At 34.7% G+C, this 15107-nt stretch overlaps 1 protein-coding gene across 12 annotated transcripts in view; it reads right to left on the bottom strand.

Moving 5' to 3' along the window:
• The window catches only part of TRIP12 (thyroid hormone receptor interactor 12), a 155366-nt gene that overhangs the window by 36572 nt on the left and 103687 nt on the right, over positions 1-15107 (bottom strand). For 8 of the 12 annotated variants that reach the window (XM_074191197.1, XM_074191196.1, XM_074191194.1 and 5 more), the window contains 10 exons: positions 13146-13294; positions 10627-10662; positions 10447-10542; positions 9576-9668; positions 9213-9374; positions 7390-7458; positions 7131-7296; positions 2784-2901; positions 2194-2353; positions 279-432 (listed from right to left, as the gene is read on the bottom strand). In XM_074191197.1, coding sequence (XP_074047298.1) covers positions 279-432; positions 2194-2353; positions 2784-2901; positions 7131-7296; positions 7390-7458; positions 9213-9374; positions 9576-9668; positions 10447-10542; positions 10627-10662; positions 13146-13294 — 1203 coding nt within the window. The remainder of the gene's footprint in view (positions 1-278; positions 433-2193; positions 2354-2783; positions 2902-7130; positions 7297-7389; positions 7459-9212; positions 9375-9575; positions 9669-10446; positions 10543-10626; positions 10663-13145; positions 13295-15107) is intronic. The other 4 variants (XM_074191199.1, XM_074191201.1, XM_074191204.1 and 1 more) reach the window with 1 other exon arrangement.

Here is a 15107-nt window from a genome sequence, read left to right as displayed (position 1 = left end):
CAATGGCCACCAAAGAAATGCCTAACAGCAGATGTGGCTACAAATGAGAAAATAAAAATGAAGCCTTTTTTAATCCTTGGAAGGCTAATGACTTAAAGAAATGCTAAATTCCAGTTAGAGGCTTGAGAAAATAGAAATGAAGCATTTTTTTTAACCCCTGGAAGGCTTGATAAGGTAAAAATATACAGGTACAAAACAAATTTACCTACGCAGGGATAATACTTCAGTTATAGCTATAGTATAATATTTAATATTACTTTTAATTCAAAGGTACTTACTAGTGTTAGTATTGGCTAATGGGTTAGGTTTTCTCTGAATAGCACGTGCAGTTCCCGTGTCCTCATTGATTTGCTGCATAGAGTTAAAATCAATAGTATAAACTCGCCCTAAGGTGGACAAACTTATCTCATCCTCACCAACCTGATGAGCTGCCTAAAAGCAAAAAAATGAAAGAAATTTTTTAAACAGAAGCGTCACTTTAACAGATGTTTGAAATAAATTAGAAACTTAAAATACACCCAATGTTCAATTTAACCAGCTCAACCCTATTTCTACTTGAAACTCTTAAGTTATTATGAACAAAATAAAAATAAGAAGATATATATTTCTTTGAAGAGAGAGCAGGCACCCCCAGAAAGCAACCTTATGATTTGGGAAATGACACATCCAGGAAGTGAACAATTTAACAGGGAGGATATAACCAAAAAAAAAAAAAAAAAAAAAAAAAGGAGGGCTAAAGGAAAGAGATTACTCAGTGGTGGGATAATACTCAGGGTAGGCAATGAAAAAGAATCATCCTTCTAACTTCTTTCTAGATGTTCAGTTTTAGAGAACTGTCAAGAGGCTTTAATTTTTAATGGAGGAAATATAAAACTAAAGAATTTTTAGAACTCTGAGACTCTATAGCACTGATTTTGAGATTTTGATATTTGTTCTCTGTTCTTGAAGAGTATTATGACATATCAGGAAAGTAATCTGCAAGTAAATTGGATTTAAATTAGGGAGAGCTGTACAAAGTCATCAGTCCACTTTCTTCTCTGGTGTCATCTGGATTCAGTGGCCAAATATAGGTCAGGACAACTGGAGCTGACCCCAGATGCAGTGGAAGAACTTGATCTTTCTAAACTACGGTCCTTCCCAGGAGTGAGGCAAGGTCCATTCAGTGATTAAGGCTAGTTAAGAAATAAGTCACAGAATAGCCTCTTACCTAGTTTTTTGTTTGTTTTGTTTAGTTGTTTTATTTGTTTGTTGGGGGTGGTGGTGGGGGAGAGAAATCAGTCGGGGGGGGGGGGGGGGGGTTCAGACACAACAGAAAAAAAAATTGCTACTTATATTCACTCAAGAACCAAATGGGACCAAACAATGACCAAGGGATACTTGGACTGGGACCTATTGTTAGCGAAATAATGAGAACCAGAGTGATTTCAGTTCAAGACATAATCCCTTTTTTTAAGGTTTTTTTGCAAGGCAAATGGGGTTAAGTGGCTTGCCCAAGGCCACACAGCTATGTAATTATTAAGTGTCTGAGACCGGATTTGAACCCAGGTACTCCTGACTCCAAGGCCTGTGCTTTATCCACTAGCCACCTAGCTGACCCTAAGATATCATAATCCTTAAAAAAATCTAGACAGTACAACCTAACTTATGAAGAGTTCCTAAGTCAAAAATTGGGCAGAGCACAATATGATAAAGGTATGATACCCTATGTGGACAGAGGGAAAGAAGGGAAGGAGAGGTGGGAGATTTTAAAATTTAAGGGTTGAAGGAACGAGGAAAACAAGGTGCTGAAAGGACGAAATTTCCAGACTTCCTAGTACCTTTATAAAAAAATATAAAGAATTCTAACAGAAATAGAAATTCACAGCACATATCACATATTGAGAAACACAGCATCACTTTCTGAACTACTACAAAGTTTGGAGGCTTTTTTCAAGTAAATAGGAGAAAAGCATAAAATCAACTCCCTTCATTTTTAAAGCTGCGGAAATTAGAGTGAAGAAATGCTCAAGGGCAACTTCTTAGTAAGGTAAAAGGAAAAAGAAGTCTTTGTCTCCAGAAATCATTTCAAGTAATCATGAAGTCAGAGTTTGACAAATGACAAAAGGATAATGTGATGTCCACATCTGAGATATATAAATAAGGTAACAATTCAAATTTGACCCAATACACCAATTTAAAATGTACTGAAACTACTACCTCAATTATCCGGCTATCAATCCTGTTGTAGGGATGCCAAAGACCCCTGTCATCTCGCCACTGCCATATTGCACCATCAGTGTTTTGTGCATTTCCCTTCTTTAGCATGGTATCAACAGCAAAAATTCCTTCTTTTGGTAAACATGGCATCAATTCACTGAAAAGAACATAGCAATATTTTGATAATAACCTGCACTGTGAATTTTCATTATAAAGAATCTGTAAATTTTTTTTTAAGTTCCGTACTGTGCCAGGAATGGTTGGGGTGGTGGGCAGGTACTTCCATTCAATCAGGAGAAAAAATATACCCAAATTAAACATGCACCCAAATATGAAATGACTTCCAGGCAAATGTGTGGAGACAGCCAAAGCAGGGTTGAGTTTGAACAGTCCAGCTAATGTGGAGACAGACTGCATGAGTAACCTGGAATGGTTGGCTGGAGGTTGCCTTTAAATTCCCACCCCCAAGAAACCTTAGAAGAGTTGTGAGGTCTGTTATTTTTAGAACACTGTTTAAATTATGTGTTGCATGAACTGAAAAGTGGATTCTGCAACAACTCATGTTGAACTTGTTGTCTCCAACTTACCAAATAAGAGATGTCAGCTCATAAAGTTCTTGAGGACTTCGTGGAACAAGATCTATTTGTTCCTGGCAACTGCCATTTGAGGCTCCACACAAAAGGAAGTGAAGTGTTTCTGCAATATCTTTAAAAAATAAAGTTATGAAAACCTTAAAAAACTTAAGAGTAAAAATAAAATGATAGAAAATATGGCTTAGACATGAAGTTTATCACAGACGGAGGTCAACTAAGGGGAGGGTCATCATCAAAACTTCCAATGACTAATGAATCACCTTACACATTTGCTCACAAATATATCATCCATGTATTGAATAGAGAAGATGGCCCTCTATCTCATACCTGTTATTTAAGAAATACCAAAAGCCTTTCTGGTTCACACAAAAATAACTAGCCAGTTTTCCCAATTTCTACTCATCAGTCTTTCTGTAATTGTTAACAATGGAAAAAAATAGAAATTTCAAACTCATAATCCTAAATTACAGATTGAGAATTTAGACTTTAGCTAGTAGGCTAAGCTATAAAAATTAACTTTTACAGTTACTATACGAAGACTACTAGAAATTAAAAAGCAAAAGTAACTAAATTTATTAATTGGAATAACTACTCCAGAAGATTACAGAGAATTTAATGAGCTACAAAGCAGTTTTGAAAAATAAATTTCACTACATTTACAGAAGGCATATGCTGTGAGATAAAGATAAACTTCAAAATAAATTATTGCAGCAACAAAGCATCATTTTTTTCAACTATTCATGGGCTTACACAGGGAGGAGAAAGAAGAAAAAATGTTTAGAGAATTTTTAAAACTATTTTTTAGGGTTTTTTTTTTTGTGCAAGGCAATGGGGTTAAGTGGCTTGCCCAAGGCCACACAGCTAGGGCTGAGACCATATTTGAACTCATGTACTCCTGACTCCAGGGGCCAGTGCTCTATCCACTGTACCACCTAGCCACCCCTAAAACTATTTTTAAAAATGAAATTTAAAAAATGAAATACCAAGAGTTAGAAAATCAAATATCAAAAATTTCTTAGAGAATTATCTTAATTTTACACTGGAGAATTATCACTTAATCTTACACTCCACTCTTTCCTTGCATTGCCATGATGATGTTTCCTCCAAATTTTGACAAGGAAAATGCAGTAAGGTAAGTATTCAGGTTTAATTTCTACATCTGACACATACCAAACCATGAGACCTTAGGGGAAAATCACTATTTGTCAGTTTTCTAAATAATTTCCTATGATCCTAAGTTACAGTCAAGTTGAACTTGTATTAGTGAATAGGATATTGGTCCAGATCAAAAAGTAACAAACTACAGGGATCGTTGATAAACTAATCTTAAATTGAAATTAAAAAAACCAAGGATAAAAATACCAAGCACTTTAGGTAAATTCAACAAATTCTACACGCATAGCTGATGAAAGTGAATCAGTCAACAACGTGCAAGGTCCTAAATACTGACTAGGTACTAAATGTTTTAGAGATACATTAAAAGGCAAAAAGAGAAGCTCTTGCTCTCAAGAAATGCCACCACATGCGAACAAACCACACACATGTAACAAGGAAGGGACAACTAGAGTTTACCAAGTAGGAAGATGACACGATCAGATCGGAGTTTTATAATGCAGAATGAACTGGGGCAGGGAGAGACCAGGCAGGAACATTTCATAAGCAAAAGCAAAATTTTTAAGTGTACATGGAAATGAGCTATTTTTGACAACTGTTCTAGCAATGATATCTGAGATTTGGACAGAGTCTACAAGTCAATAAATATTTCATAAAAATGACTATTATGAGGCAGGCACTGCTAAATGCTGAAGATAGGGGGGGAAAAACTCCGAACAATAAAAAAGGAACACCCCTATGTAATCCTTATCCTCAGAGAGTGCAACCAACCACCGTAGACAAAAGAGATTTATAGAAGTAGAGATTTGGAGGCTCACATGAAAATTGAGATGGTTTAGGGTTCTTTAGTAATCTTTAGCAATGAATTTAAGATTGCATAATCTTGACTGCTGTTGCTTATAAGTCATTTATAAGACATTTAAAATAGAGTGTGAGTAGAGGGGGTCATTTATGCCAACAAATCAATTTAACAAACTTACTCCACCCCCCAACATTCAAGGTGTCAAAATTAAAAAAAAAATAGCAAACTATCTTCAATAAATCCATTCAGATATGTATCAATGCTTATTTTTATTTGTAAATCATTCCATAAATTTTTACACCAATTTAAGGTCAAGTCTACCAAGCACTATAAAATGCTAAAATGAAAGTTTCAAGAGATCCTTTCTATTTCTAAATCTTTCATTCCAAAATATGTGCTATTGAGTCAAATTGGGGTCATCTTGAGGAGTGAATGTTATGGTAGGTCTCCTTTATCACAATGAACCTGAAACTTTTTCTACTCTTCAGGAGTATACAATTATGAATGCATTGCATATAATTATGCATTACCTACTCTTTAATATAAATTTAAGTATAATTACAAAATTAGAATCCCAACACAAAGCATCCTTTAATAACTGAGCTATTCCTTTGTCTTAAAAGAAGGCTCAGAACAATGCTTTGGTGGTTTTTGTTACAATGAGTTAGAAGACCCAATAATCTTCTACAACAAAAGTTCAGGACAATATCTATTACAGTCACATTATACAGAAAGAAAGTGAGAAAGAACTGAGCTCATCCTTGCCAATTCTAGACATTATCCTTCTCTTCCTTCAAGATAACTAGGCTAACCCACTAGAAATAGTCTCCAAAACAACAGGCAAAATGAAGGGTGGAGAAAGAAAAAGGCAAAACTTCTTAAAAGTCATATTCTGTACCATAGTAAGATCCTTGCCTGTGCTACATAGGTGCCCTTAATACCCATCTTCTCCAGTCACCGTATTACTTACACACACACACACACACCACACACACGTTATCAGACTTTTATCCAAAATCTGACACCAATATATTTTTATCACACTGGTTGATTTTTTAATATTAATTTATTTAAGGCAATGGGGTTAAGTGACTTGCCCAAAGTCACACAAACTAGGTAATTATTAAATGTCTGATGCCAAATTTGAACTTGGGTCCTCTTGACTCCAGGGCCAGTGCTCTATTCACTGCACCACCTAGCTTCCCAGGTTGATTTGTTTTCACAAAAACTGGTTATCAGAATTATCCATAATCCTATGAAGTCAAATATATTTAACTTAAATATTTCAAAAAATGTTATCACCTTGTTAATATAGTTACTCCTATATAGGAAGGCTACAGATTCTTGGAAACTGGAGAGAAAAACATTTTTGCCTTTATGTGATCTTTGCAGCAACATGCATGTAACTGAATTTCTCCCACTCAAGTATCCAGGCATGTGTTGAATATTTATCAAATAATGACTATTAAACTAGTATCAAGTATTAAGCAAACATTTAAGAATATGGTTCAAATATAGCCTAAGTATGAATATTTTCTATTTTATTTTGGCTAATATTTTTTTGTGGTCTATTCTTATACTCTACGTGCCCACATTTAAATTTAAATACACAGGGGTGGCTAGGTGGTGCTGTGGATAAAGCACTGGCCTTGGAGTACCTGGGTTCAAATCCAGTCTCAGATACTTAATAATTACCTAGCTGTGTGGCCTTGGGCAAGCCACTTAACCCCATTTGCCTTGCAAAAAAGAAACCCCTAAAAAAAAAAAAAAGAAATTTAAATACACATTCTCTGTCACTCCCTCATGCACACACTCATGGCATGCACTCAAGTATCCTTTAATATAACAGGTCCCTTCCGTGAGCTTCTCAAAAATTTTCATTTCCCCCTTCTAACTGAAATAATAAAACAGAAGTTACTCAAAGCAGAAGTCCTGCCAAATCAATATTATAATTAAAATCATATGGTCCATTAAATCTACCAGCTTTGTACAATCCTATATAGCAACTATAGAATTGTCCCCACTTTGTTTTTCTAGTCCTGTGAATGAGATCTGTTTTCTTATTTCATTAAATTCTTATTGTGTGTAGGTATTTAAAAAAAAGGCATAGAGAGAGCTGGAAAGGATCTGAAGTCATCCAGGTCACAGCTTTCATCTTATAGAGACACAAAAAAGGGTAGTAAAACACTCAAAGCCCCACAAATAGTAAATGGTCCAGCTGGGATGCCCTCTCCACAGATCATCTAGTTTAACCTGAAAAGGTTACACAAGGCTAACAATTCACAGGCCTGGTATTTAAACTTAGGACCTCTGACTACCAATCTTATCCTTCTAATAATTATGATTTTCAAGACCCCCATTTTTACCCACAATAGGGAAGACTACTTTTTTAAAACATAGGGTAGAAAAAAGGTATCAGCACTTACTTTGCTTCATAAGTTGAACAGCTAGAGTTGGACAGTTAGAGCACATCAAAGAAAACATGCGGACCACCATAATGAACATCCCAGAACTTAGAATTGGTGGAGTAACGACCAACAATTGCTGTATGTTTGTGAGCAAATCCTTAGAAGCAACCTGCTGAAGCAAATTCTTACAAAGAAAAAAGAAGAGTGTTGTTTTAAATGGCCACCAGCTTTCATATTTTTGTATTCATACAAGTGACATATGAGATAAAATACTCACCTCCTCATGCTGGAAGTTATCCACTAGTCGTGCAAAACAAAGACAAGTGCTTTCTACTGACTTCTTGTCCTATTATTTTTGTTAAAAAAATAATTTGAAATGTTATTCAATATTATGAAATAATACATTTATCACTGCCCCTTTTGCACACTCCATCCCTCCCCAGTGGCTTCTGGGACAAGTCTATCAAACAGTATTTATTCAAGAAATACCAAAAAGGCTTAAATCAAATATCCTGACTCATATATAGATTTGTACTTTTCTACTTTTTTATTCATGCTACACACACACACCCTCCCTTTTTATAACCTAAAGTCCTGGGATAAGTCAGGTTTTGTTCTGCATATTCTTATCCCTAGTTCACAGCCAATTTCGTAGCACATGATACAAACATTATGGTAAATACTTGCTGATTAAGGCAAATTAGTCATAATATTATAGAAGTATATATATATATATATGTATATATATATATATATATATATACACACACATATATATATTCTAAAAAAGAAGTGTGATTACCTATACTACTATTCCCTTTCATTAATAAAAAAAAATAAAAGCTTATGCCTTATGTGAATATACTTTCAAAAGACAACCTCAAGTATTATATTAAAGAAATCTTTAACTGTCAGTTTATCTCAACCGAATATGGACAATTTTTAATTTTTGCATGTTCAGTGTGACAAAATGCCAAGGCATTCCCCCATATATATGGTTGAAAGGAAAGAAATTCACCTACAATTTAAGAGTTGAAAGGCATGATTCACAAAATAAATATGGTTCTATATTCTCTACATAAGAGAAAGGCAGGGGAAAAAACTTGCGAGATTAGGTTGGATAGAAGTTTTCTTAGAAAGACATCATATAGGTTGGCTAGGTGGCTCAGTGAATAGCATCAGCCCTGGAGTCAGGAGTACCTGAGTTTAAATCCGGCCTCAGACACTTAATAATGACCTAGCTGTGTGGCCTTGGGCAGGCCACTTAACCCCATTTACCTTGTAAAAACTAGGAAAAAAAAAAAGACATCATATGCTCTTATTAAGCTCAGGACTATTTGTGGTTAACCTGGATAATGGAAATTCAGGTCCCAAGAGAAAAGGTAGCTTATAAAGCAAATATAATTATGAAAAATTCTGACAATCTTATAAGACTGAAAAAGAATCTCTTCCTAGGTAGTCAAAAGGTAAGTTGAAATGCCATGAAAGTAAGCATTCATACTCAAGCTATATGATTTCAAAAACTATTTGAAAATCTTGGATGAAAAGTGAGGATGCAGTAAAGTTTGTCCCCTCTTCTTTCCACCACAAAAATGATGACAATGATAAGCACAGTAGTAGTAGTAATAATAACTAACCCTTTCTGTATGTTTACTATGCACCAAGCCCTAGGCTAAGCTCTTTAAAACCATCTCATTTGATACAATGGTGAGAATTAACTACTATTATACATTTGCAGATGAAGAAACTGAGTTAAGTGACTTGCCCAGGGTCATATAATTAGTAAGAATCTGAACAGAAGTCTTCCTTAGTTCTAGGCCCAATATTATAACCATTGCATCATCCACCTATGAAGGAGGCTGACTTCAAAACAATTATTTTATAAATAACTTCATCCTATCATAAGCCAAATAGAATTATATTTTTGATTATTTTATATTCACCCCCTTCTCAGCGTGATACACAAATCCAAAATTATGCAAAACAGGGTTTCGAAGAATATAATAGAATAGCTTAAGTTGTTTATAAATTGGAGGAAACGTACAAGTACCAAAATCTTTTCAAAAGCACAAGAATACATCAAATAACTTTTTCTTTTACCTGGTGGGTAAGCCTTTGGGTAAGCAAGGGGAGGGAATCTGCCACGAAGTGAAACTCATCCGGTGTGATACTCTGGCAGCAATTGGCCGCAATTGCTAGAGCATTTCTCTGGGCATTTATGCTGAAAAACTCCAGATACAGCAGGCAGTCTGCCAAACCTCCCTACAATACAAAATGTTTTTAGAGAAGAAAGGAAATACTTTCAGCAATAGCAACAGTCTTCAGATGGCTGGGTGAAATTTGGAAATACCACCCTCTGTGCAACAAATCAGAATCGACACCTTAAGATCAACAAATCAGAATCTACACCTTAAGACACAAGGGAAGTTATTAGCAGCCTAACTCCCAAGGAGCTTTACTCACCGCCTGCAGAATGGCTTTGCTGTGTCTACGTGATAGCATCTCCAAGGCGGTTAAAGCCTGTTCTGCCACATCAATACACTGAATCACTTGCAGCTACAACATACAAGTTATGTTTTTTAAGAGTCTCACTTTGATTTCTAAGTACATATTACATATATTAAAGATAAAAATTAAATTAGAAAGTTATAATCTTATTAGAAAATTATCATTTTTGAAAAAGAAAACACAACAAAAAAAATATATTTTCCTACCCATTCAAATTACTGTTTCTTGCCTACTATGAAAAGAAAACCTACATAGCATAATAGAGAATAAAATCCAGTTGTACAACAGAGAACACTTAGGAAAATGTTCATTTTAGAATGGAAACAAGCAAACATCATGACTTTCATACAAATTTTTAAGAACCTTGTAAGAATGACAGCCCAGAAATATAATCTACCACAAGAGCACATGAAAAAGAGTTCTACTTCCACTAATTCATTTTATGACCCTGAATAACTGACTTCAACAAGAACAAGTGTTTCAACCTTCCTAGCTTTAAAAGATGTATTAAATACTTAACAAGCTCAATGGGATGTTCTTTAGATACAATGCAATATTATATCTATCAAAACTGGAAAAGATGTAATAATAATACAAGATTATTACTATAAAGTATATATACTTCATGGATGAGTTTACAGAATATAGCTAAAATAGACTAAGTTAGTGATAAGCTGAATAGTCAAGTATTCCTGGAAACTGATCTGAAGAACTTATTTGAGAGTTTGGCTTATATTATGATGTAGTACTGTACAGAATTGGATATAATTCTTTGCACAGTTCTCCTGTACCTGTTTTTCAAAAGTGGATCAAAATAAAGAATTACCTTTTCCAAAAAAACAGGAATGGCATCCACCACCACAGCAGATGATCTAGGAAGTGCTTCCATCATGTATGTTAAGGCTCGACAGGCATGGTTCATCTAAAAGAAATTGATATAGTTTACTCCCAATTCACCTTTTAAACTGGAACTGAATTGTTTTAAACATAAACTTTGTATACTTACAATATCGAAATTATGCTCCATCTGCAGCAGTGTTATCTGTGAAGAAAATATATTTTTTTTACTCTATTTGTTATTAGGAAAAAAAACTTCAAAAACTTTTTTTCTCCATTTAAACAATCAAACTTTGAAGCTATCATGCAGCTCTAGATCAAAACTTTCATGTCATGGCCAGTTTTACAACTTAAATTCTTTAATATCTAGATATGTAGGTTGTTCCTACTAAAATACATTTTAAAAAAAGCACTACTAAAACTCACAACTCATGACAGAGGGGCTAGCTTTTGGGCCAAGCATTTTTGGGTAGCCCTCAGGTTCATGGGATCCTAGTATTAGAGCTGGAAGGGACTTTTTTGTTAGATATCATGTAGTCCAACACCCTCATTTTACAGATGAGGAAACTGAGGCAGAGAAATTAAAATCACTTGCCCAAGGTCAGACATGTAAGTCAGATGCAGAGCCAGGATGCAATTCATGTTCTCTGACCTCAAATCTCTAAATTTCACAGTGAATCCAAAACTATTGGTCCTGAAGTCTACTAATTCAATTCCCTTAACTCTTTAAATTTAGGACTATTTTTTAAATTCTAGGTGGATACTATGGGAAACAAAAATTTCAATTTCCTTTTATGAACTACTAAAACTAGACTAGACATTTATTTCCATTACAGAAATATAACTGACACAAATGTCATAAAAGAAATTGCTATTATGTAGATTCCGGTCTTTCATATTATTTCATGTAATTTCATATATTTCATGTTATTTTAGCCTATTTGGTATGATATACTCTCTTTAATTTTTTTTTAAGGTTTTTGCAAGGCAAATGGAGTTAAGTGGCTTGCCCAAGGCCATGCAACTGGGTAATTATTAAGTGTCTGAGGCCGGATTTGAACTCAGGTACTCCTGACTCCAGGGCTGGTGATCTATCTACTGTGGCACCTAGTCGCCCCCAGTGTTTATACTCTTAAAAAACCATAATTACCATATTAAAATAACTAATGATTATAAGTATTATGAACTTAAGTGATAACTTTAAGGATCATTTCCTGATGTAGATATTCAACATTATCATTATCAACATGGAAAAGATTATAAAGCTGGATGCCTTACTATTTCTTGACATTGTCAACATAACAGATAAAATACATACTTCAAATGTTATCCAACTTTATCATAATAAGCTAAGAACATAGTATAAATCAACCCAAAAGATAGAGAAGGCCAAGAGATCAACATGAGATATTATACAGACACACCATAACTAACAAGCAGTCCAAGTTTGCACAAGGACTTTAAATAGGCACTGGAAAGTAACACCAAAAATTTCTGAACAGTAAAGTAACATGATCAGATCTGTGCTTTAGCAAGAATTCCAAGCAGCAGTGTGAATGGAAAAGACAATAGAAAGTCTTTGGCCAAAGGGGCAGCTAGGTGGCACAGTGGATGGAGCACCAGTCCTGGAGTCAGAAGTACTTGAGTTCAAATCCAACCTCAACACTTAATTACCTAGCTGTGTGGCCTTGGATAAGTCATTTAATTCTCCCCACAAAGAAAAAGACTCTAGCCATAGTCCAAGTAAGAGTTTATAATAACAGATTATACTAGAGTGATGTGAATGGGAATAATGTGAGTCAGAAACAAGAGATAAAAAAAGTAGAATCAACAGGTTGTGTTGACACTGAAGATATGTGGAATTAAAAAAGAAGGCAATACCAGTCTCCCAGAAAGATTAAAGAGACATGTGAAAGCATTAAATATAAAATTAAATTATTATTAAATCATTAAATACAAAAACTGGCCCAAATGCTATCCCTTCCAAAACAGACACACTATGAGGTAGAAAAAAAAATAATTATTGCATGATCCATTTCAGAGGATTGTAAACCTAAGTTGGAAGGGCTCCTAGAAGTTACAGAATCCAACCCAAGTCTTGGTGGTATAGATAAGGAAATGAAGGCGTGGAGATGTCAAGTCTCTTGCCAAGTTCACCCAAAATACTGAGTGGCAGAGTTGGGACTGGTACTAAGGGACAACCAACCTCCTCAACAGATCAACTTACAGATTTCATGTGTTAAGAGCCATTTTATCCCTTGGGGGTTATCACATATCCATGCAATTCATAATCAGAATATTCTTGTAAGGATGAGGGGAAACTAGTCCATCTGCTCTTCACATAAGCACAATTCTACCTAATGTAAAATCAGTGTGGCAAAAAAGACAAAGTTCCAGACTTGAGTTTGAATGATATCCCTCTTTCAACTGTCACATAATAGATTTGTGACCAAAGGAAAGTCTCTTCAATTCTGAGTCTCAACTTCCTTATCTCTTCACATTACCTGCAGTAGCTTCATCCATGGCTGTCAGCCTACAGGGAGATAATGTTAAAGCATGCACTTTGCTAACCTTAAAAAATTATAATCTAATGAACAAAATGGTAATATGTAAGAGGCTTTAACAAACAATATTTATAAGAAAGACAAAAACCATTTTAAAACTTCACCAAAATGCTCTCATCCTTACCAAAGCTGGAACAACACTTTTTACTGGAAACCCTCCCAATGTCTCCTCATTTCCCATGACCAATAATTGACACATCTCAATCACTGCCTGAAGCTGCTGACTTTCATCAGTAGCTTGTAGTCCTTGCAGAAGCTGCTGGGCCTTAGAACCTATAGAAGAAAAAGAACCTTGCTTTACATTTAAGAAACCATTCATTCCTTGGTATAAAAAAGATTTGGGTGAAAAGAGAACTTATTCTTCCTATTGTGGTTTAGACTAAAACAAAGAAAGAAAACAAATCATCTCTATACTCTGAGTCAAAATGCATAACTCTGAAATTCAAGAGAAGAATTTCTGTGAAGCAGTATATCTTAGTGCCCAAAATGGCTTTCATATAATCTAGGCATTTTCTATGCTTTTAATATTTTGTCCAGATAATTTTTAAAATTCCTTCTTTTGTATGAAGAACAGTGCCAAAAAGGGAATTCTACAAATATAGTATCTACTTGGGCCTTAAAGGAATAAACAATTGACCTTCTCAAGTTCTTTTTTTAATAATTACATTAAAAACTGGCATTGAGTTCATCGTTTTGAACTAATATTTTTAAGCTTATGGAATGAAAGGAGGCTTAACTGCAAATCTATTAGTATAGTTGAGATTTCCCTTTATTGCTCCTCTTAAAAAAAAAAAGAAATATTGAAAAGAAAACTTTTTTATAGAGCTAAATATATTTTAATTGCACCCAAAAGTGCTATGAGAAATTCAACAATTCTCTAAAATTCCATTTGATTTCAAGTTCTAACAAAAAGGGAAATGACAGAGTAGTTAGGACAGAGGCAGAATGAGTGTGTTATATAAGCATTAATCTGCAAAAGTGAGAACCTAAAAAGCACTAAATAGTTAGTGACAAAATGAATCAGAGCATTTTTTTTCTTTAAATTTCACTGTAAAAAAGGAGTTGTGAAGTCATCCACTATATGGTTCCTTTATGCAGGAATACAGAAAAACACCTAAGTTTTCGTAAAATGTCCAATCCAAATCAAATTACAATGTACAATCAAGGCTGTTGACATTTTATCCCTTGTCACTTCCATTCTAGAATATATGTATATTTATTATTAACCTTTCTACACACAACTGAATTTCAACTCTTTCATTCTTTATCAATCAACTTGAAAAGTGTGAGGACCACTGGAGGTAGTGCTGGTCTAGGAAGCATAAGGGGATAAAGTGATACCAATATTACAAAATCATGTTCCAAATGAGGAAATGGAGGCTTAGAGGAAGTTGGTGTTTTGTCCAAGACAGCAGCTACCCTTGGCCTTGAACAGCCAAGCTGGGATTCTAACCTCGGATCCACAGATCATAGCTTTGCACTCCCAGGAGAGACTTGAGTTCCAAATTCATCTCCAACACTTACCAGCTGGGTGACCATGTACAAATCACTGACTCTCTCTAGGGTTCTATTTCCTCATTGGTAAGATGAGGAGAATACCCATAGAATTTACAAGATGATTATAAGGATCAAATAAAATAACGTAAAGTACATTATAAAGTATTAAAAGTGTGGAATGTTAGCTGGTAGTTTCAAGTTAGCATTCCAGACTGGATCTGGACATTCTGATTGCAATTAAACTTAAATGACATTCCAGAAAAAGTAGTAAAGAATATGCAAATAGTGAGTCTTTAATAACTGGGAAAATTCACTTATTATTGCTAATTTTTAAAAAGTGCAATAATATAATAAATGAGTTTCAGATAAAGTAACTCATATTATAATAATAATATGGTGACAGTTACTATTACTAGAGATGACTTGGTTTCTCCCCCCATGCATATAACTTTTTGACTGAGATCCCTAACATATAACCAATTGCATGTTAAGGACCTCTGGTATCAGAAGATAGCCTGGCGCAATAGATATAGTGCTGCATTAAGACTTACCAAGATCTAGTTTCTGATCTTGTCTTATGCTACACAGC

The sequence above is a fragment of the Macrotis lagotis genome, chromosome 6, assembly GCF_037893015.1.
Source record: "Macrotis lagotis isolate mMagLag1 chromosome 6, bilby.v1.9.chrom.fasta, whole genome shotgun sequence".
Classification (NCBI taxonomy): Eukaryota; Metazoa; Chordata; class Mammalia; order Peramelemorphia; family Peramelidae; genus Macrotis; species Macrotis lagotis.
This window is presented reverse-complemented; position numbering and strand designations above follow the sequence as displayed.